Below are 23,153 nucleotides of genomic sequence, written 5' to 3'. Positions count from 1 at the left end.
ATTCACAAGAGTTTATAGCTACCGAAAACAGAAGTTAGCTAGAGTAATATCACTGGGGTGTCACGTTACTGACCTGAATTAATGTTTACTTTCATAGTACATACCAACAATATCTGAAGTCTTTGTGGTACTTAACATGGCCATTATATTGTAAAAACAGAATATAAATTTTTATCTGTTTATAGTTACTTGTTATGAAATGAGTTAACATAGCTTAAAATACTGCCTGTAATACAGCACTCTTTTAGTTGAGCATGCCCATTAGATTTAAAAAAATTTCTTCAAAAGCAGTGAAAACCTATTTTGAAGAATTTGTTTATATATATCTGCCTGTATTTTACACAGTGTGGGATGCTGTATTGGGATATACTGCATAATAAATTGCACTTGCCGTGGTGTTTTTTTATAAGGTTAATATTTTTCGTGGTAGTTTTGTGTATTTATTCTTAATACTACTAGTGGGATTCTAAAGACACATTGAACGGAGTGTAGGACTTCTCTCAAGTCACAGGGTGCCTTCCTTTGATCTCACATTTGTTACGTAGTTGCCCAAAACAGCTAACTAACCTGTTTGATTCTGATAGTAGTACTTTTTGCCAGTGAACTTTAAAATGTGCCAAGATTTGATGTTCCTCTTCTCAAAGCAAGTTCTGTTCGAAGCCTTCCTTTCTACATACCGATCCCAGTTTCAGCAACATTTGTAACCTGTATTTCCAACTGGCAAAATCAAGTGTCTTCTTTCAGGAAACAAGTCAAGATGTAGGCGTTACGGAACTAGCCTAAGATTGGACATCAGAAGGGCTTAAATCCTGGCACTGCCTTTATGGATTGCCCCTGCCCATCTATATGGCATTGGAATCCTGTTTTATAATACTTGGGTGATTCTCACAACCTACCTTTTCCCCTCACGTACCAAGAAAAATTTCGAGTTGTTTCTGCGTTTTTGTGTGCTCGCATATTTTCTTAGGTCGTAGTGTGTTCATATTAGAACGAATCTTGGATATTCTAGTTCAGGTTATACCACAAAAGGCAAACGTTCATATATCTGATGATGAATAATTGGAAACATGCACATTTAGCTCATTTCTAAGCTGTTCAGAATAATACCAGTGTAATTTATTGACTTTTGGTTTAGTATTTCATTCATGATTCTTGTGATCTTATTGGAATATTGTTTATGCAATGGGCATGCATTTAGAGGTGGGATGGAAAGAATGGTGAGGATGAGAAAATTTTATTTTCTTCTCTTCTAAGACAACGTTAGTCTTTGTAGATGTCGGTGGAAGAGTCCAAGAGGGACAAATAGTGTAAGACTGTGTTCGGTTGCTGAAAATTTGCTAAATAATTATTAGTGGGATTCTGTGGTTTAAAATACTATTTTAAAAAATTGCTCCAGAGACTCTATTTGGAATTTTTATTTTTTATTACTTGTGGACAAATGGAATAAACCATTAAGTAGAGTAAGATTTTGGAAGTCAGGTTACATAGCCTGTGCTCAAGTGATTCACAAAATGCTCTTCCATATTAATATTGTCAGTTAGGAGCTCTGGTTTGGGGGTTGTTTTTTCTTCTTTAAATCATCGCTGTCTGAAGTCTTTGTGTAGTTGCAATTTTGTACAGGCTAAAAATTTGAATCTATTTTAATCCTTTCTTTAGCTTTTTATCGTCTTAATGATTTATAGCTAGTCTTTGGTTTGTACAATATCTTGGGTCAGAAACGAATACAGATTAGACTCAGTTACCATGAAATTAAGAAAAGCGAGAAAATGTTAATGTATGCACAAGTTTTCATTAATAGGCAGATGGCTGCCTGTATTTAAGTAGTGCCTCTGTTAACTTTTTTGTAGTGTTACAAATGCAGCCTCTTATAAATTACACTGGATTATTGATAATAACAATAAAATAGCTGAGTTTTAACTGCTTTTGTATGTCCTCTCTGTACCAAACACTGTACGTTAAATAATTTATGGTCCCTTTGATTATAGAGATTAGGGAAGGCATCATGAAGGAGGCAATATTTGACTATGACAGAGATGGGCTTTTCAACAGCTAGGCAGGATAATCAGTATGAACAGAGATCAGAGCTAGAGAAACACAGGGCTTGTCTGGATGTAATGAGCAATTCAGTTTGAAAAGAGGATAGGCCTGGAAGGATTTACTCATATCCGGCCAATCACTGAAGCCTTCATTGTGTGCTGTGTTTTTTGGATGTCATCGTGGGCAGAGGGAAGCCATTTGGGTATTTCAACAGGAGACAACTATAATTAGAAATAGAAGATACTGTGGTTGATACTCACACGGAGATATTATTAGGAAGGTGTCAGAAACAGGCTGAAAATGTATGAGAACGATCAGGCATTACAAAAGGGTTGGGAGCTTCATAGAAATTATGCTTCATTCTGAAATCACACAAGACATAGTAAAAATGGGCTAAGTACTAAGTCCTGGATCATCTGTGTTTATGGAATGAGAAAACAGAGGAGCCAGAGAAGGGAACTGTGGAAGAACCAGTGAGGTGATGCCCGAAAGCTTCCGGAGTTCCGGAGACGACATGTGAAAACCACTGCCAGTGTATTCTTTCAAGGGAAGGGGAAGGGTGTAGAGAGAAATTTGTTAGGTTTCATGAAATCCAGAAAATTTGTGGAAGAGTAAGAAAGTTGGGTTGATCAAGCAGATTTCTTTAGGAGATAGAGGCTGAAAATAAAGATATCTGTAGGAGGGAATTAAGTTTGAAGATGTTGATACATTTTGGGGGAAATTGTGTTTTTAACTCTGCTTTATCTTACAAGACCATGAAAATAACATTTACGGTGTGACACTGAGGACTGATGAAATTGAGGCATTGATTGGAAGGTAGAATTCCAGGAATTCTGCCTTCCAATTCCAATTTCCAGTATACTTCCTGGAATTCCTAATTATGTATTCCAGTATAATCAGTAATTTTTTATTAACATAATTATCTTGCTCTCAGTTTTGTGAAAGTATAACTTAGATTCCTGTGCATTTACTTTTCTGTATTTTTCAATTTTTTTTTCCTCTGAAGCTGTGTATCAGAATAGTGAGAAATGTATTTTAAAGTATTTGCTGGAAACTTCATTCATATCTTTTGTTGTTGTTCAGCTTGATCCAAGGATTATTCGACCATTTATAGCAGAATGCCGTCAAACTATTGCCAAACTTGATAATCAGAATATGAAAGCCATTAAAGGACTTGAAGACCGGCTCTATGCCCTGGACCAGATGATCGCTAGCTGCAGCCGACTGGTGAATGAACAGAAGGAACTCGCTCAGGTGCCCATTCCAAACTTCTCTCGGGAAAAGCTCTTTGTAGTTTCTCTACCAGTATTTTATGTGCGATATCAGTTTGCTGTGCACCATCATTTCACCTCATCCTTCACTGTTAAGGAAGATGGCGTGTTCTTAATGTTCAGGTTTGATAAAATAAAGCAAGCCGAGACCACTTCAGGTAGTAACTGAAAGATAAACCGTGAAAATGTAGTGTGCGGCTGGGGAAAAAGCATATGTGGAAGGAACATGATAAAACAGCCCTTGTACTAAACATTTGAGTACTTCCTGCTCCCCCCTTAAAAGACTACAAAAGAATAAATGAGATTTCTTTCCTTTTTCTTTTTTCTTTTTTTAATGTTTATTTTTGAAAGAGAGCAAAAGACAGAGTGCGAGCGTGGGAGGGGCAGAGAGAGGGAGACACAGAATCCGAAGAAGGCTCCAGGCTCTGAGCTGTCAGTGCAGAGCCCTGTGTGGGGCTCGAACCCACCAGCCGTGAGATCATGACCTGAGTTGAAGTTGGACACTTAACTGACTGAGCCACCCAGATGCCTCAGAATAAATGAGATTTGTAAAGGTACAGGAGGAAAATATGAAATCTTGCAGGTTACGAATACTTAGGTTTTTAGGTCAAATTTAATGCAGTGTTCTAAGAATTCTGTTGTCAAGTTAGGTTAAAGTGATAGAATTGAAAGAGTGGTTAGCCTAGACATATCCTGCCACCTCTAGTGACCCACCCTCGAAAGTACTCTGACAAAAGAGTTGACTTGTATAATCTTGATTCTAACACACACTTTTCTAGTTTAACTTTCCTCTGCCAATATTTTCCCTCCAAATGTGTTCTTACATTAGAACATACAAATCATTTTAAGTGGGTACTGATGTTTTGCTTCACCTGCATGGCATTATACACAGTATGTTGTAGGTAGATAAAACATGTATATCCTTGCTTTATTCTTTTTAAATAAAGTTTAAAATACTTACTTGCAGGGGCGCCTGGGTGGCGCAGTCGGTTAAGCGTCCGACTTCAGCCAGGTCACGATCTCGCGGTCCGTGAGTTCGAGCCCCGCGTCAGGCTCTGGGCTGATGGCTCGGAGCCTGGAGCCTGTTTCTGATTCTGTGTCTCCCTCTCTCTCTGCCCCTCCCCCATTCATGCTCTGTCTCTCCCTGTCCCAAAAATAAATAAACGTTGAAAAAAAAAATTAAAAAAAAAAAATACTTACTTGCATTTTTATAGTTTCTTAATTGAATTCATCTGTAATTCACAGACTCTCCTTTTTTTGTTTGATTGTGTATCCAGCCACCGTGTGAACTGGATCCCTTTATGTTGTGCATTTACACTGACTTTGAATCCTAGTACGCTGCTGAGTAGAATGTGATAATGGTGTCCTTGTTTAATTTCTGATCTACAGGAAGGGTTATTTCACAATTGTAATGTTTCTAGTAGTTTATTTTTTCTTTTTGTCCTAATAGAAACCTTTTATCAAATTAAGAAAGTTAATAGCTTCTAATCTTGAACCATCCTTGGATTCTTGGAATAAACTCAACATGGTCATAATATGTTGTCTTTTTTAACATTTTGGTAAACTGAATTATATTCGTGTGTGTGTGTGTGTGTGTGTGTGTATTTATTTATAGACAGAGCGAGAATGTGCACAAAGGAGGGGCAGAGAGAGGAGTGGGGAGAGAATCCCAAGTAGGCTCCGTGCTATCTTTGCTGACTTGGGGCACGATCTCAGGAACCTTGAGATCATGACCTGAGCCAAAATCAAGTCAGACACTTAACTGATTGAGTCACCCAGGCTCCCCTGTATGTATTTTTCATTTGGTATGTATTTGTCAAGTTTGGGCATCAAGGTTTTGATGGCCTCCAAATAAGTTGAGAAATTTCTTAATTGGAACATTTAGTCCATTTATTTATTTATTTATTTATTTATTTTTAATTTTTTTTTTAACAGTTCTTAAATTTTTTTTTCATGTTTATTTTGAGAAAGAGAACACAGTCAGGGGAAGGGCAGACATGGAGGGAGAGAGAAAACCCAAGGGAGGCTCCACACTGTCAGCGCAGAGCCCGAGGCAGGGCTTGAACCCATGAACTGTGAGATCGTGACCTGCGCCAAAATCAAGAGTTGGACGCCTAACTGAGCCACCCAGGCGCTCCTAGTTCATTTATTTAATGAAATTACTGAATATTTGTTTTTAAATCTACCATTTCCAATTTTTCTTCTTTTTTTTTCCTTCAATTATGTCTTTGTGCTTTTGCCCTTTGGATTATTTTTATCATTTAAAAGTTTTTGTTTTTAAGTATTTAGTATTCTGTCTTCCAGATTAGCTTTTTTCCTTTTAAGTAACACATGCATCCTTGTAAGTTTCATATGCATTAGAATATCCTGTAGTATCCTTTAGTAGCATATTTAGTTTTTGTCATTTGAAAATCTCGTTAAATCACCTTTATTTCTGAAAGGTGTTTTCTCCTGATACGGAGTCTAGGCTGTCGACAATTTGTTTTTCGCACATTGCCTTTGGTTTGGTTGTTAACAGTTTTACAATAATATGACAGGATGTGGTTTTCTTTGTATTTCTGCTGCTTTGGGTTGGGCATATAGTACTACGGGAAGCTGTGGCTTACTGACATGTCTTTTGGTAAAATTCCCAATCAGTTTCTCTTCAAATTTTGCCTTTGCCTCACTCTTTCCCTTTTCCTTCATTGGTTCCAGTTACACACGAATTAGACCTTTCATCTCATTCTTTGCGTTTATTCTTATTTCCTGTATTTCCCATTTGTTATATCCATCTGTGCTTTATTCCGGATGTTTCCTTTTGACCTAACAATTGGGATTAATTTTTTTTCCCACTGAATAGCTGTTATTACGTCCATTTATTGATTTTTAGTTTTTGTTTGTTTTTTAGCTCTGCAATTTCAGTTTGGTTCTTTTGTTTATATAGTTTCAAATTATCTACCAAGATACTCTGTCTCATCCATCATCTCTTTGATCAAATTAACCATATAGTAATTTAAAAGTCTGTATCTGAGCTCCATGCTTGTGCCTATGTTTCTGTGGATGTTTTTGTTGTTTCTTATAATTAATGTGGTCTTGCCTTTTCATGTGCCATTAGGCATTATTTTTGATAAGAAAAGCCAAGGAAGCATGAAGCTTCTTCTAGAGAGAATTTGTGTGCGTGTTGAAAGGGCAGTTACAATCTTAGATCATCTTAATCCAGTTTCAGGGATTTAGGTGATAGAAGTTGGTCTTCCAGTCCTTGTGTTAGCCAGTCTGCTTTTGTAGACTCGCATTCCATAGGATATAGCTTTGGGGGTACTAGGACAAAGTGTGTTCCATCATCCTTTTTGTTGGCTGGCACTGATCTCCAGTTTTTTATTTCATAGCTCCGTGAGAATGTTAGAAGGATTGCTTGCCTTTAAAAACAATTTTTTTTAACGTTTATTCATTTTTGAGACACAGAGACAGAGCACGAGCAGGGAAGGGGCAGAGAGAGGGAGACACCGAATCTTAAGCAGGCTCCAGGCCTTGAGCTGTCAGCATAGAGCCTGACGTGGGGCTTGAACTCATGACCTGAACCGAAGTTGGAAGCTCAACCGACTGAGCCACCCAGGCGCCCCAGGATTGCTTGTCTTTTTATTCTTAGTTTTGGACTCTCTTCAGGAATCAACACTTGTCTCTAGGCAAAGCATTCCTTAGTTGCCTAACTGGCCTCTCTCGGTTTCCTCCTCCTCCTTAGATCCTGGCCCTTCTCCTTCACTGCTTTCTCAGGTCTCTAGTAACTAATGCCACAGGAAGCTTGGTCTGCATTACCATTAAATTACAATTTATCATTACTTGAGACAGCTCTGAATTCCTGAAATTTTGCTGTTTCTCCGATGTCATTCTTTTTCACTTTAACCCTTGATAGAATGGGTTAACCAACCCATTTAGTTAACCAACCAGACTTCTCTTGATGATTCTTCAGGTTCTTTCCAGTTTTCCAGGTTACAAACACTGTTTTAATATCCTAGCACTTCTCTGTCTTAACATGCATGTTCTAGTATTTCTTTAGAGACAGCCTCCAGTAATGGAATTGTTGGACTAGGGTGTTTGTGCATTTTAAATATTAACTAGTAATGTTATACCCTCCATAAAGGAAAAATCAATCAACACTCCCAGTAATTAATGAGAAGAGCTGTTTCCCTTATATCAGTGTTTCCCATCTATTTCCTCTATTTGGTTGGTTGCCAGTTTTTTATCCTAATGTTTTTCTGTAAGAATTTATTATATATGTAGTCTGGGTAATCCTTTGTTTATTGTAAATAATACAGATAACTGTCTTTCTCTTTGTTGATAGTGTTATAAAAATTGTTACACAGAAATTTTAAATTCCGCTGTAGTCAGATGTATTAGTCATTTTTCATATTTAATTTTATGAACTCATCATTCCTTTAATGAGCCACCTTTGGGGGTGCCTGGGTGGCCCAGTTGGTTAAGTATCTGACTTTGGCTCAGGTCATGGTCTCACAGTTCATGAGTTCTGTCAGCACAGTGCCCACTTTGCATCCTCTGTCCTTCTCCCTGTCTCCCTGTCTCAAAAATAAATAAACATTTAAAAAAAAGTTTGAATCTCCGCATTTCTTTATAGCTATTTCCCTAATTGAATAAACCAGGGCTTCCAGTTTTCTTAGATTATCTATTTCCTCTCTTTGGTTCCTTCAAATCTCTTGGTGTGAGTAGGGGTGTGTGTGTGTGTGTGTGTGTGTGTGTGTGTGTGTGTGTGTGTGTGTGTGTAATACTGTTTCTACAATCAGGCAGCTACAAGGAATGGTTTTACATATAGTTGTATTTTTTTTTTTTTTAAATCTTGCTGATGTTATTCTCAGATCTGCATTGGATTCAGCAAATGGACTTGTGTCATACAAGGATATGTCATTTTTCTGGAAGTGTAGTTGCCGTGATGAAAGGCTAATGGTACTTTTTTATTTTCTTTAAAAAATGGAAGAAGGAGGGGAGCCTAGGTGGCTCAGTTGGTTGGGCATTGTTGGACTTCTGTGCAGGTCGTGATCTCGCAGCTCGTGAGTTCGAGCCAGTTCAGAGCCTGGAGCCTGCTTCGGATTCTATGTCTCCCTCTCTCTCTGTCCCTCCCCCACTCACACTCTGTCTCCCTCTGTCTCTCAAAAATAAACATTAAAAAAAATTTTTTTTTAATGGAAGAAGGATTTCCTTTAGATTTGATCCTTTTTTGTTTGCTTTCCAGACCTGACCCTTAAACTTTCTTGAACCCAGACTGAAATAAAATTTAGTAGACATGTCCTATACTGTTCCTGTGAAAATTTGAAAATTAATTTTTGATGTCCTTTGGTGATAGAAGTACCCTGTCCAACCATCTTCTTTCCCCCCATGTATCTGCAGCTTTTGCTAATATTTTAAGCTGTAGTAGCTTATAGAATTTAGCTTTTAGAACATTTTATCCTAACTAGCGATAATATTCCTACTTTAAAAAAATGTTTTTCTTTGATTTTGATACCTGAAACATTATAGTCCTTTTTTGACATTGAGGGGCAATTAAATTCTCATTTAATTATTCCTCAGTGAAATTTTTTGATGTTCCTACATACTTTTTAACATTAAGTGTGTTACATATTCAGAACAAAACTGTAAAATAGATGCAAATCAAGTCCCTAAGATTGATGGATGTCAGCTGGGCTTGCCTGAGTGAAGCCCTGAGAGAAATTGACTTTAATAAGATAATTCTCAGTGCACTCATGAGAGACGGGAGATAACCTGTTGAGGTTAGGTGATATGTGCGCATTGGAGCAACTTTTCACTCCTCTATTTTTATGTATTTGACTGTCACGGGATTCAGAGTCAAGGGTTTTAACTGAGACATCACTTCCACAGACCAGCTTTCTCTGATTTTGCAGTCTTGATCCGATTTATTTTCTCTTCGCATGTTGTTCTTAGCCTATGTCATAATCATATTTAAGTGATGGTGTGTGTTTTTTAAAAAGCACTTTCTTCTTGAAGAATATAAGCTCCACGCCAGCAGGACTGTAGTCTGTCTTTCCCATTGACCTGTTCACAGTGCCTTGTCACTGTTCCTGACCCATAGTAGGTGGGCGATCAATACTTCTAGAATCAGAATTTGGGTTAGCATAGTCTTAAGTTTGTGAAATGTTAGAATTCTCTTTAATCTGGTCTGGAGTCTTTCACATTTTATTTATAGATGTCTCATCTGTCAGTTTTGTTACAGCTAATATTTTTTTTTCCCATTGCACATATTTTCTTTGCTTATCAGTATTTTGTTGAGAATGTGGTTGGTGAAAGTAGATAAATTCAGATTAATTGATTTGAGGAATTGATTTTAAATCTTGTGGAAACACAATTTTGTGTAGTTCATTTTATCTACATAGCAGTTCAATCTTCTAAGCACTCTTGAAGAGAAAGGAAAAGAAATGATAGAAGGAAATTTATTGTCTACATATCTTATACGATAAAGATCAGTTCAGGAAGCTTTAAGCAAGTAATTTTTTTAAAACCGCAACACTTCTGGTGATGTTTATGGACCCTTCTATCTGGTCTGACAGAGAAACTTCACCAGGTCTGTGAACACTGGAGCCCTGAAAATTTATTCAGTATGTATTATTTCTTTAGCCATCTTCTTATCCTTAAGGATTATCAGCAAACTAAGAAAATAACAGGGGCGGCACCCGGGCAGCTCGGTGGGTTAAGCACCTGACTCTTGATTTCAGTCAGGTCATGATGTCATTATTTTGTGAGTTCAAGCCCTGCGTCAGGCTCTACACACTGACAGCAGGGAGCCTGCTTGGGACTCTCTGTCTCCCTGTCTCTCTGCCCGTTCCCTGCTCGCTCGCTCTCTCTCTCTCTCTCTCTCTCTTTCTCTCAAAAATAAATAAATAACAAGGAATTTTCTTCCTAAATGAAAAGTTCACAGAATACATCTTGAGGGCAGTCGTAAATACTGTAGTAAACTAGCAAGTAGTTATATTTCTTTAGAACGTTGTCATGATTATTTAATTCTTATTAGATAATCTAGTGAAATTCAGAATTATGATATAGTTTAAGTTCTGCTTTCTATCTTCGCTCAGTCACCTATGTAATTTTCTTTTAAACATATATGCGTCATGTAGCTATCAGTCCTTATTTACACACAAAAAATTAATACTACATGGCATCAGAGATTATTCTGGTTTTTTTATTTACTTTTTTTTAATTTAAGCATAGTTGACATGCAATACTCTATTAGTTTTAGGTCTACAATGTAGTGACTGAACACTTCTGTACATTGCTTAGTGCTTACCGTAATTAAGTGTAATCACCATCTGTCACCATACGACATTACGACAGTATTGTTGACTCTCCTCCCTATGCTGTACTTTTCGTTCCTGTGACTTATTTTAAGAAGCTTGTACCTCGTAAGGATTTTTCTACTTAGTCTATTATACTAAGGATGGTGTAACAAATTTATTTTATTGAAAACGGATTTACATTTTTTCTTGCAACATTTGCATATATGTGCTCCCGCTGTCAGGAAGTTCTTTATTGATAGTCTAGAATTTAGTTTGGGGGATGAATGATGTAATTTACTTGGGTTCAGTAAAGAGTAGTTGAAAACTTACTAAGATTTTAACACAGTTGATGAAAGCGCAGTAAGTTATTTTTAAATTTGGAAAAATACAGTCACAGTTGAGCATATAGCATATTGCAACGGAAGTAAGATACACAATTACTGTTGAAATTGTCTATTTTCAGATATTAAACCATTTTGACTTTATTTTAATGCACATCATTTAAATTCAAATGTGTTCTTGAAATTTAGAAAGACATGAAACAGAGAGTGAGAACTACCAAAAGTTGGAAGACATACTGTCGCCAGCCATATTGTTCCTAGAAGGATAATTATTTACAGCAGCAAGGATGGGAGTAGGATGGATGTGCAAATCCCGAAACTTGTATAGCACCTTAATTATTTAGACAAGGAAAAAGAACCTACAGATACAGTAAAAATACTTAGTAATAACATCATCAAGATGTCTTTGGACCTTTTTTAAGTGTTTGCTGTTAGGTTTTGGTTAAAGTTTTATACACACAACTACCTTTTTTTTTTTTTTAACTTTTTTTTTGTTGTTGTTTTTTGAGAGAGAGAGTGAGAGGGATAGAGAGAAGGAGACAGAGGATCCAAAGAAGGCTCGGCACTCAAGCCCACGAACCATGAGATTATGACGTGACCTGAGCTGAAATCAAGAGTCAGACTCTTAACCTACTGAGTTACCCAGGCACCCCACAACTACCTTGTTACCTTGTTTTAAATATGGCATATCTGTCTGAATTAATTTGTAGCCTAAACACAACCCCTGCTTAACAAAATGATGCATATACCTATGAAAACAACTGAGTAAGGATAGCCAAGAAAAAGTACGAGAGTTATTTTTCTTACCAAATAATAAATCGCATTGTAAAATTACACACTTAAGGGGCTTCTGGGTAGCTCAGTTGGTTAAGCGTCTGACTTCAGCTCAGGTCATGATGTCGTGGTTTGTGAGTTCGAGCTCCGTGTTGGGCTCTGTGCTGACAGCTTGGAGCCTGGAGCCTGCTCTGGATTCTGTCTCTCCCTCTCTCTCTGCCCCTCCCCTGCTCGGTCTCTGTCTCTCTGTCTATCAATAATAAATAAACATTAAAAAATGTTGTTTAATTACACATTTAAGTTATTGTTCTAACAATATTTGCACTCATCTATCTACCTATCTATGTATCTATATATCTATCTGTATAGTAGAACAAAATATAGTCCAGAAATACTGGAGAGAGGAATGACTTTTCAATAAAAAGTGCAGTCAATTGATTGTTACTCATTTGGGGAAATGTACAAAATACTATTGAGTATCATAGAGGTTAGATTAAGTCAGTTATTTCATGGCTTAAAATCAGTGCCCATGTTTTATGTAATGTCATTCTCTGACTGACCCATGATGTCGTAGGAGTCTAGACACATAAGTTCCAGTTGTAATTTGACTAAGTGTGTCCTTGGACAAATCACTCTTCCCAGTGGGTTTTTGTTGTTGTTTTTTTTAATCCCCTAGCGTGAAAATGGAGTAGAATTAGATGAGTAGAGAGTTCTTAAAAACAATCTCTTTTTATGAACACACCTACATTCAGTAAAGTAGATTTTTAAAATCTTGTTTAAGGGTTGGCTGAGCTCCAACTCTTGATTTCGGGTCAGGTCATGATCTCATGTTCGTAAGTCCATGCTGTCAGCATAGAGCCTGCTTGGGATTTCCTCGCTCGCTCTCTGCCCCTCCCATGTGGGTGCGTGCTCGCTCTCGCTGTCTCTCTCCCTCCCTCAGAATAAATGAACTTTAAAAAAAAAATCATGTTTGAAAGTAGAACAGTTCATGTTTAACAGAGATTTTCCTCTTAAATGAATGTTGATGTCTTTCATGAAAGAAAGTTAATATCCTTTTCAATATTTTCTCTCAAAGGGATTTTTAGCTAATCAGATGAGAGCTGAAAACTTGAAGGATGCATCTGTATTACCTGATTTGTGCCTGAGTCACGCAAATCAGTTGATGATTATGTTGCAAAATCATAGAAAACTGTTGGATATTAAACAGAAGTGTACCACTGCCAAACAGGAGCTAGCAAATAACCTACATGTCAGACTGAAGTAAGTGACTCTGTTCCATCGAATCTAGGGTGGCTAGCGTTGATTTTTAAAATTTCTACCACGTAATGGAGTCATTGTCTCTTACCATTACATTGAAATATTTGCTTGGTTGATAAACTTGGGATTAGACCATTTTTATAGAGTTTGTGTGTCTCAATTTCATTCTATAGGTGGTGTTGCTTTGTGATGCTTCATGCTGATCAAGACGGAGAGAAATTGCAAGCTTTGCTCCGCCTCGTAATAGAACTGTTAGAAAGAGTCAAAATTGTTGAAGCTCTTAGTACAGTTCCTCAGATGTACTGCTTAGCTGTTGTTGAGGTTGTAAGGAGAAAAATGTTCATTAAACACTACAGGGAGGTACGCAAGTTGAATTCTGTTCTCGTTGTGTATGAGCCTTAACGAATTGGTGCGTGATCCTAACATCAGCTTTCCTCCTCTTAGTGGGCTGGTGCTTTGGTGAAAGATGGAAAGCGATTATACGAAGCTGAAAAGTCAAAAAGGGAATCCTTTGGGAAATTGTTTAGTAAGTGTTCTTCACTAATAAATTTATTTGTGATGAAAAATGCTGTTTCTGTTTTGTAGATATGAATGTATTATTATGTAGGATGTATGTGATATTAATTACAGTCAGATCTGGAGGAACATTGCTTTTAAGGTCTGTAGAGTTGAATCCATTGTTAAAATTTAAATATGAAGAATTGTCTATTTGTTTTTTTAAAAACCAGAGGGTTTTTTTTCCCCCCGAAATAGAAAGTTATAAAATAACCATGTTGTTCATTTCTTTACACAGGGAAGTCCTTTTTAAGAAATCGTCTGTTTAAGGGATTGGACTCCTGGCCCCCGTCCTTTTGTGTATGTATTTTCTTTTTTCTTTTTCTTTTTAATTTATTTTTTAATGTTTGTTTATTTTTGAGAGAGAGAGAGTGAGCTCAAGTGTGAGCGGGGATGAGGCAGAGAGAGAGGGAGACACAGAATCCCAAGCAGGCTCCAGGCTCTGAGCTGTCAGCACAGAGCCCGACGCGGGGCTCAAACTCACGAACCATGAGGTCATGACCTGAGCTGAAGTCGGACGCTTAACTGACAGAGCCACCCAGGCACCCCTTGTGTGTATATTTTCTAACCGTGACTATATTTTGTATGTGTTCAAACCTTTATTTCAGAAGGAGGGAGATTTTCAGAAACGTGTAGAATTTTTTTTTATCAACGTAAAAACAGTTTTGGTTTTAAAAGCCAGTTGTCATTTAACTCTAAGATACATTCATAGTTTTCAGTCAAGGGTTTTCATAACACAGGAGGATAAGCCATACTATACTGTTAAGCTGTTGATTGGTAGGAACAGACTTGCTTGTTATTTTGCCCGTGTCCTTCCCCCTCCTCTTTGTCTCTCCTCTCCTTTTTCTCCCCTTCCCAGCCCCTTCTCGTCCTTCTGTCCTCTCCCCTTTTCATTCTCTTCACCACCACTGCTAACCACCACCACCTCCATCCTATTTTATTCATTTGTTTACAGATCAGAAGAGGGTAGCTAGCTCTTGAGGTGGTCTTCATTGAACCCATGAGAAATACATTTGTGTTGTGAAACCAGGATTACCGGGGATCGATCATTTTATTTCATGAAAAAAATGATTCCGCAGGTCAAAGAAGTTCGGGAAATGCTGTAGGTTTTTTTGTTGGTCTTCAGATACACTGCTTAGCTGTTAACCATGTTTGCATACTGCAGGATTTCTTAGGGCTTTAACTATGTAATTTGGAATATCTAAGAATAAGCGATGTAATGGGGTTCCCCACACTCTTTAATGAAGAACATCTTGACATTTCTAAATCTGGTTAGGTAATGAATCCAACAATTGGAGTTACTTTAACAGTTGTATTTCTCGGGGGAGCCTGGGGGGCCCGGTCGGCTAAGCATCGGACTCTCGGTTCCGTTCAGGTTGTGATCTCACCGTTCCGTGAGTTCCAGCCCCACACCTGGCTCCACACTGACCGTATGGAGCCTCTTGAGATTCTCTGTCTCCTTCTCTCTCTCTGCCCCTCCCCCACACACGCTGCCTGCCTCTCTCTCTCTCTCTCTCAAAGTATTTCTTGCCAATATCATAAAGAAATGATGTTATAAATCTAATTTGTTTTTAAAGAAGCTGAAATTGGCTAAGAGTTTATATTTGAAAATGTAATGGAAAAAAGATCCAGCGAAAGGCAAGCAAGGCAGTGTTACGTAGGAGAAAACTTTTCACAGCACAGCAACAAGGCGTGCTAGTAAGTGATAGGCATAGAAATGGGGCCAGGGCTAGAGAGATCTTCATGGTGAGGCTGTAAGTCAAAGAAAACTTCGGGAACAGCCTATGTGCTAGTGACGCAGATGTGTTCCTTTAATGTTGACAGGCTGCTACCCCATTTTTAAAAAGCTGACGAGAGAAAGGAACTGTCCCGACAGTTAATCACCAACAGCTTATGGTTCCCAGTTGTTTGAGACTCAGAAAATAGTATACCATGTTGTCATTGAATAGTCCCTTGTTTTTATTTTGTTTTATTCTATTCCTTAAATGTTAGTAGGGGCTTTGTAGCACGTTTGCTTCTTCGTTATATTGGAATTAATGACAGTAAAAAAGCATTTGTGAATTTGTCCTCTTATGTCTCTTGGTCATTTTTGAGTTGATTTGTTTTGTTTTGTGTAGACACAGAAGCCTCGAAAGTTTGACTGTGAACTTCCAGATATCTCATTAAAAGATCTACAGTTTCTGCAATCATTTTGTCCTTCAGAAGTTCAGCCATTCCTCAGGTAAATGTCATTAGTGTTTTTGACTTGGGTTATCCCCTTACAACGTTTTCCTTATTTTGGAGCTGTGGAAAGTAGCACCAGTAGTCTTAGGAGATGCCCGAATATAGAAATGCGTTATGATAGACTGGCTTTCCTGTGCTGCTTTAGGAAATTTCTAGGGAATATGCAAATGATCAGAAAATGAAGATAAAGTGGAAGGAAATTAATGCCTTACATGCAATTAATTTTTTTTCTAGTAATTACTCTGACTTTTTGTATACTGTGGGGGATTTCTAATTCATCACTGTAATGATTATGCCTCAGGCCCCTGCAGCTGTTGCTGGGATTGATTTGAAGAGGATGTTGATACTGTAGTTATTTTGGACATAGTTTGACATATTTGCGTGTAGGTATCCATCTTGTCATTGCAGAATCAGAACTCTAATTTAATTGCATTCTGTTTCAGGGTTCCCTTACTTTGTGATTTTGAACCTCTACACCAGCATGTACTTGCTCTACACAATTTGGTAAAAGCAGCACAAAGTTTGGATGAAATGTCACAGACCATTACAGATCTACTGAGTGAACAAAAGGCAAATTAAGTTCTTACAAGTGGTTTGCTTCACTGGTATTACATGTTTTTGTTGCTGTAGCTCTGTAAAGCCTGTCCCTCTCTCTTCCAGGCATCCATGAGTCAGGTATCCCCCCAGTCGGCTTCCTCACCAAGGATAGAAAGTACAGCAGGAATTGCAACTACTACCTCACCGAGAACTCCTCCTCCGCTCGCCGTTCAGGATCCCTTGTGTCCTGCGGTGTGTCCCTTAGAAGAATTATCTCCAGATAGCATCGATGCACATACCTTTGATTTTGAAACTATCCCTCATCCAAACATAGAACAGACTATTCATCAAGTTTCATTGGACTTAGATTCATTAGCAGAAAGTCCTGAATCGGATTTTATGTCTGCTGTGAATGAGTTTGTAATAGAAGAAAATTTGTCATCTCCTAATCCTATAAGTGATCCACAGAGTCCAGAAATGATGGTGGAATCGCTTTATTCATCAGTCATCAATGCCATAGACAGTAGACGGATGCAGGATACAAACGTATGTGGGAAAGAGGATTTAGGAGATCATGCTTCTCTAAGTGTCCAATTGGAAAAGTGCCGACTTGTTGCCCGAGACTCACATTTCAGTATACAGACCATCAAGAAAGACCTTTGCCACTTCAGAACATTTGTCCAGAAAGGACAGTGTGACTTCTCAAATTCTTTAAAATGTACAGCATTAGAAATAAGAAACGTTATTGAAAAGGTAAGATATTCTCTGGAAATGACACTAAATGAAAAACATCAAAAAGAACTGCAGTCTTTAAAAAGCGAGTATGAAGACAGACTTGCTGCACTCAGAAAGGAGAGTGAGGAAAACGAAAACAAAATTAAAAAGCTGAAAGGAGACTTGGCGTGCCTCGAGGAGGTTTTACAAAACAAAGATAACGAATTTGCTCTGGTTAAACATGAAAAAGAAGCCGTCATCTGCCTGCAAAATGAGAAGGATCAGAAGTTGCTGGAGATGGAAAGTCTCATGCGCACTCAGAGCTGCGAAATCGACGAGCTGAAACACTCGCGGGAGACCGTTCTGGAAGACCTGCAGAAGCTCCACGTGGAAAATGATGAGAAGATTCAGTTGTTGCGGACGGAGCTCCAGGGCTTAGAGCAGCGTCACCTCAAGGAGCTCGAGGACGCTCTGCACGCCAGGCACATGCAGGAGGTCGAGAAGGCTAAGACCGACCACGGGGCGTCTTTGGAGAAACTGAAGAAGGAGAATCAGCACAGAATCGACCAGATCCAGGAGTCTCATGCCGCCGCTATCCAGGAGAAAGAACAACAGCTCCAGGAATTAAAACTCAAAGTTTCCGATCTGTCGGACGTGAGATGTAAGTTAGAGGTTGAACTTGCATTGAAGGAAGCAGAAACCGATGAAATAAAAATTTTGCTGGAAGAAAGCAGAGCCCAGCAGAAGGAGACCTTAAAATCTCTCCTTGAACAAGAGACAGAAAATTTGAGAACAGAGATAAGTAAACTCAACCAAAAGATTCAGGATAATAATGAAAGCTACCAGGTGGGCTTGGCAGAACTAAGAACTTTAATGACCATTGAAAAAGATCAGTGCATTTCAGAGTTAATTAGTAGACACGAAGAAGAATCTGACCTGCTGAAAGCTGAATTAAACCAAGTAACATCCTTGCACCACCAAGCATTTGAAGTGGAAAAAAACCTGAAAGAAGAAATAGCTGAACTGCAGAGTAAACTGGATGCGGAATTGAGTGCTCTTGAAAAGCAAAAAGAGGAAAAACTCACCCAGCAGGAAGAGAAGTATGAAGCTATTATCCAGAAACTTGAGAAGGACAAAGAGAAATTTGTCATGAGCCAGGAACAAGACAGAGAACGGTTAATTCAGAAGCTTAATTGTGAAAAAGAAGAAGCTATTCAGACTGCCCTAAAGGAGTTTAAATTGGAGAGAGAAGCTGTTGAGAAAGAGTTATTAGAAAAAGTTAAACATCTTGAGAATCAAATAGCAAAAAGGTAAGAATTACTTTAGGCTGTAATTATAGAATGAAAATATTGGCGAGTCAAATTTTAATTGTGTGTGTAATCACAGTACCTTGATTTACTTACGTATCTTAGGTAAATAAAGTAACAGGTATTTTTATAAAATAAAAACTTTTGTAGTCAGTGTTTCTTAGAAACATTTAAAAAATAACACTACCTAAGTCCATTAGTGGCTTTTTAAAATGGATTAGTATCTTGATGAGGCCCCTGGGTGGCTCAGTCGGTTAAGCATCCGACTCTTGATTTCGGCTCAAGTCCTGATCTTAGGATTTGTAGGGCTCCTTGCTCACAGTGTGGAGCCTGCTTGGGATTCTCGCTCGCTCGCTCACTCTCTCACTCTCTGTGCCCCTCCCCCGTGAGCACATGTGTGTGTGTGCACTCTCTCAAATTAAATAAACTTAAAAAAAATAGAAAAAAATAATAAAAATAAAATGGATTAGCACTTGGACTTCCAGAGGATGATTTTTTTTTTTTCAAATTTCAAGTGTTTTCAAGGACAACTTCCTTTTTAATTCATTAAATTCCCTTTGGTTTATGTGAAGTCTTTTTTTCTAATTTCTTCCAGTTGAAAATTACTGTTTTCTCTTCTTTTTAAATTGTGAATGTGTGGGGCACCTGGGTGGCTCAGTCGGTTAGGCATCCCAACTCTTGATTTCGGCTCAGGTTGTGATCTCATGGTTTGTGGGATCGAGCCCTGCATCAGGCTCTGCACTGGCAGTGCGGAACCTGCCTGGGATTCTCTCACCTCTCTCTTTGCCCCTTCCCCTGCTCGCTCGTGCTCTCTCGCTCTCTCTCAAAATAAATAAATAAAGTAAATAAACCATTTTAAGAAGTTGCGTATGTATGAAAGATAACGCCTTCCTCTGAGCAGCGCTTAGTAAAGGCTAAATTCTAAATTGGGGCTAGTTTCATTGTTATTTTCTTGATGTTAAAGTTCATACTAAAGTTCAGTTATTCCCTCTGCGGTTCAAAAGATAATGTTTTTAAATTCCAGGTTTTATACAGTGGGGGTTGTTTTTTGGGGGCTTTGGGTTTTTTGCATTTTTAATATTGTTCCTGTCTGATGTTACCGCCTTTTGACCAGAGAAAGTAGTCTTCAGTTCTTTCTGCTCTTTAAATTCCACTGAGGGGTTTTATGGCCTAATAAAGAATTTCTGGAACATTATCCACGAGCTCTATCACTCATTCTTCCAAGTGAATATATTTATAGGTTTGTATGCCTGATATGTTTTAACCTGTTTCTTGCCTAATCACTTTTACAGTCTTCTTGTGATTGACTTTCTGCTGTGTAATATGCATATATTGACCTACAGTTCAACTTCCCCTTCTGTTTTGAAAACAGAAACTCTTTACGTATTCTGGGGGGATTGGAGGGTTTAATCCAGGAATCAGGGCCTGCACGAACATTTACGGGGCTAGAGGAGCTAAGGTCAAGGGAATGGCTTCTAAAAACAAGGAAAGCTCTGGTGAAAGAAAACAGATGCTGAAATGCCCACCAAAGCTGGTGGCTCTTCGCGGCTCACTGGAAAGCTGCCGTGGCGACCCAGAATCTCTTCCAAGCCCCAGTGATGCAGCTCAGTCTGTAGCACAAAATGGGCCGCTCTCACTCACTTGCCAGGAAGCTCCTGGAATTTTATCTTGGGTACACCCACCTCTGGAGAGTAAGCCTGGACTGCCTTTCTCCTGTGCAGATCTTGTGCGTGTGCACTCTCTCTCACAATAAATAAACTTCTTTAAAAAATAGGAAAAAATAATAATAAAATGGATTAGCATCTTGGATTTCCAGAGAAGGATTGTTTTGCAAATTTCACGTGTTTTCAAGGACTTCTTCCTTTTTTAATTCATTGATTTCCTTCTTTTGGTTTATTTGAAGTTTTTTTCCTAACTTCTTTTCATTGGCAAACTTGCAGTTAGAAGGGGATTCTCGGAAATGCAGCCTCTCTGCAGTACAGTGCGGATGAGATTCTAGAAGAGGAGGGAGAGCAGTGGCAGAATGATGACAGTGCAGCACTGTATACGCCTCATTTCCAACTCAGGGGAGCCTTCCTGTCTCTACCCATACTGATTCCACATAAAGACCCTTCAAATGTCAGGTTTCTGTTGGACATGATTCAGCTTATGTCCCTCACATCACCTCCGATAGCCTCAGCCTCTTCAACACGTGAGACTCATTCTGTCATTTGAGCCGTCCTGGAGCTCTTCACGTTGCTCTCTGCACAGACCTAATCTCTCTTTGATATTCTGTAGGTTAAATACTGAAATACAGGGTTAACTACAATTGTCACAGCATTTATTACATAGTAAAATAATGAGAGAATGGGAATAAAGATAAAAAAAATTGATCCAATATGTAGAGGTTTAATTATGGTAGTCTTTATTTCTCTAATTAGTCTTGCAACTCTAGTAGGTATTTGCAGCTTCCTTCTGTTCCGCACTCCGTTTTCTACCTTAGACGTTACCTCCGCTGATTTCACTTCTTGGCCCGAAGAGACTGCCGTTAATGGTTCCTCCTGTAATGCGGTTCACGTAGGTGCTCATTTGTTTCTCAATGGACACAGCAGTGCCAAGAGACACCCTAGGAAAGCTTCTGACTTTCAGGCATCTTCCTCTGCCCTTACAGCGTAGGAGCAGCTGTTTCCCGTTGATAGGTTCAGTCGCATCGATACATAATGCAGTTTCTTTCTTCGTGTGTTGATTCCGTGCTGCGATGAGCCCTAGGTGTCCATGTGGTGGTTTAAGCTTCCAGTTCACTGGGGCCCCGGTTCTGTCTCTTGGCAAAGGAATTCTTTTGCAGGGAACTAAACTGGCATGGTCCAGAGTTGTAGGGAAGGGAAGCAAAATTTTTGCTCTTGGCTCATTGAAATACTAGTTATTCTAGTTTTCATCCCTGGTTGCCCAGCCTGTGTGTTATAACTGTGGGAGGATTCATTTCACAAAGCAGTCTGTGGTTCAGGGCACGCACTGCATCCTTCAGCCTGGCCATTCAGAATGCCGCCCATCTGGTATCCTAACTGAGCTTTCAGTGCAGTGATCCACAGTTGTATCAACCCAGCTGTTTTAAGGGTTGGCCTATGTGGTAAGATAAGTGACTTCCATGGGCTACAGGCCATGGCTACATATGTTTCGCTGTACAATGAAATTCCTTGTTCAGAAGCAATTCTAGTAGAATATCATGGCAGTGAATAAGTCCTTTTGTCTGTTCCGGAATGGTGGGTGTGTTCAGAAATACTGCGGGCACGGAAGGTGATTCCATTTGGAGAGTAATAAACTGTCCTTGTGCAGACAGATTACTATCCTTTTTCTGACGGAAACAGTCCCGTGTGATCAGCCCGCCACCAGGTAGCTGGCTGGTCTCCCAAATGAGCACTGCCATATCGGGGGCTCGCTGCTGCTTACTAGACGCACAGAAATCCATGTTACTGAGCCCATACGTAACCTCACTTCCTGCCTCTGTGGCTAGTTGGCCGTGAACCTTTTGAATAGGACTGATTGGTAACTCACGGAATGCTCACCTTGCCCACCTGAGAATTAAGAGGTTCCTCACAGCGGGACATAATATACTCAGAACCTAATCTCCTCGTACTTACATATCCTGCACATGTAAGAGTGTGATCCGTATTTCTTTTCCAGAAGTCTTCCCACCAGCTTTCAGTCTCGTTTCTCCCGAGTCCCTCGCTATCCAGCCGAGCCTTTGACCAGTCTCCATGAAGCAGCGTAAATCTGTGCCCCTGACCATTTCTCCTCCCAGCTAACTTCGGGTACACTGTTGGACGTGTTGCCGCTGGGAACTTTCCCTTCTCTACTCTTCTTCGGAGCCACTCCTCAGGGGGGCTCTGTACCTCAACTGGACCTTTGAATCGTGGCAGCGCATTTTGCAGAATCCTGATGAAACCAGGCCTGCCGGTTTTTTTCGCTCCTGGTGAATGTCAGAGCGGTGAGGGGGAGAGAGGCAGCGTAGCGGGAGAAGGCACCTTGGGAACCTGAGCCTCTTGTGCCGTATTTCGTTGGCTCTCACGCACGCCACACCTGTCTTCTGAAAGAAGACTGCTGTGTATACCCAGCCTGTGGTTTCAGGTATTCGCTTTACGACGGTCAGCGCAGGTCACCCAGTAGCTTGGGGGACCGTGGCCAGTCTGTCAATCTGTACAGCCCCAGTAGCAAGCCGCGGTCACTTTACAACAGGGAGCCGGTTGTGCGCTTCACAGTTCTAAGGGTCTCAGCTGTGATTTCTCCTATCGGCCTCGCCAAAAGCTCTATGCGGTGTTCGTCTCTGCTGCCGACACTCGAGGCGTCTTCTGGCGAATGTGGCCCGAGGGGCGAGCGACTTGCTCGTCGCTCTGGGCCTTGTACCGACCAGGGAGCCTCACAGGTTCTCCCGTAAATGAGTCGGAGCGGCATACCCAGGTGCACCGTAGCGTCTCGCCTGCGGGGTTCCGAGATGCTCACCTGGCGGCAGCTTGGCCCTTCACCGTAGAGGGGGTAGCTCACGTGATCAGACCACCGGGCGCTTAGAAATTTCACCGTGCCAACAAGCAGCTGAATTTGCACCTGTTGCTCTGTCGCTCATCTTCTGGCACACGTGTGCCTTGCCCTGGTCGCTCAGGTGGTTGCCGCTTTTGCCTGCTTGGCCCAAGGAGCATAAATGCCATAACTGTATCGGATTGGTGTGATGTGTTTCTTTTCTTCTTTTTCCCCACCTCTCAGATTAGTGTGAGATCTTGAGGAATCGCCAGAAGACCAGTCTCCCTGCCAGCGTGGTTTTAACAGAGGACTAGAGAATTGCTTAATCCAGACACGATAAGACATTGGAAGCGTATTGCTGTTGCTGTAGGT

General features: G+C 39.7%; 1 protein-coding gene across 3 annotated transcripts in view; it reads left to right on the top strand.

Annotated features, from left to right (window-relative positions):
- The window catches only part of RB1CC1 (RB1 inducible coiled-coil 1), a 93,293-nt gene that overhangs the window by 37,778 nt on the left and 32,362 nt on the right, over window positions 1-23,153 (top strand). For all 3 annotated transcript variants that reach the window (XM_047073922.1, XM_047073923.1, XM_047073921.1), the window contains exons 8-15: window positions 3,121-3,291; window positions 12,773-12,957; window positions 13,128-13,314; window positions 13,399-13,480; window positions 13,748-13,809; window positions 15,627-15,730; window positions 16,176-16,302; window positions 16,393-18,293. In XM_047073922.1, coding sequence (XP_046929878.1) covers window positions 3,121-3,291; window positions 12,773-12,957; window positions 13,128-13,314; window positions 13,399-13,480; window positions 13,748-13,809; window positions 15,627-15,730; window positions 16,176-16,302; window positions 16,393-18,293 — 2,819 coding nt within the window. The remainder of the gene's footprint in view (window positions 1-3,120; window positions 3,292-12,772; window positions 12,958-13,127; window positions 13,315-13,398; window positions 13,481-13,747; window positions 13,810-15,626; window positions 15,731-16,175; window positions 16,303-16,392; window positions 18,294-23,153) is intronic.

This window comes from Lynx rufus, unplaced genomic scaffold, assembly GCF_022079265.1.
Source record: "Lynx rufus isolate CCGP_SWC_20201006 ecotype Redwood Valley unplaced genomic scaffold, mLynRuf1.p SCAF_12, whole genome shotgun sequence".
In the NCBI taxonomy this organism is placed as follows: domain Eukaryota; kingdom Metazoa; phylum Chordata; class Mammalia; order Carnivora; family Felidae; genus Lynx; species Lynx rufus.
Note: the sequence above shows the minus strand (reverse complement) of the source record. Positions and strands in the feature narration are given on the sequence as shown.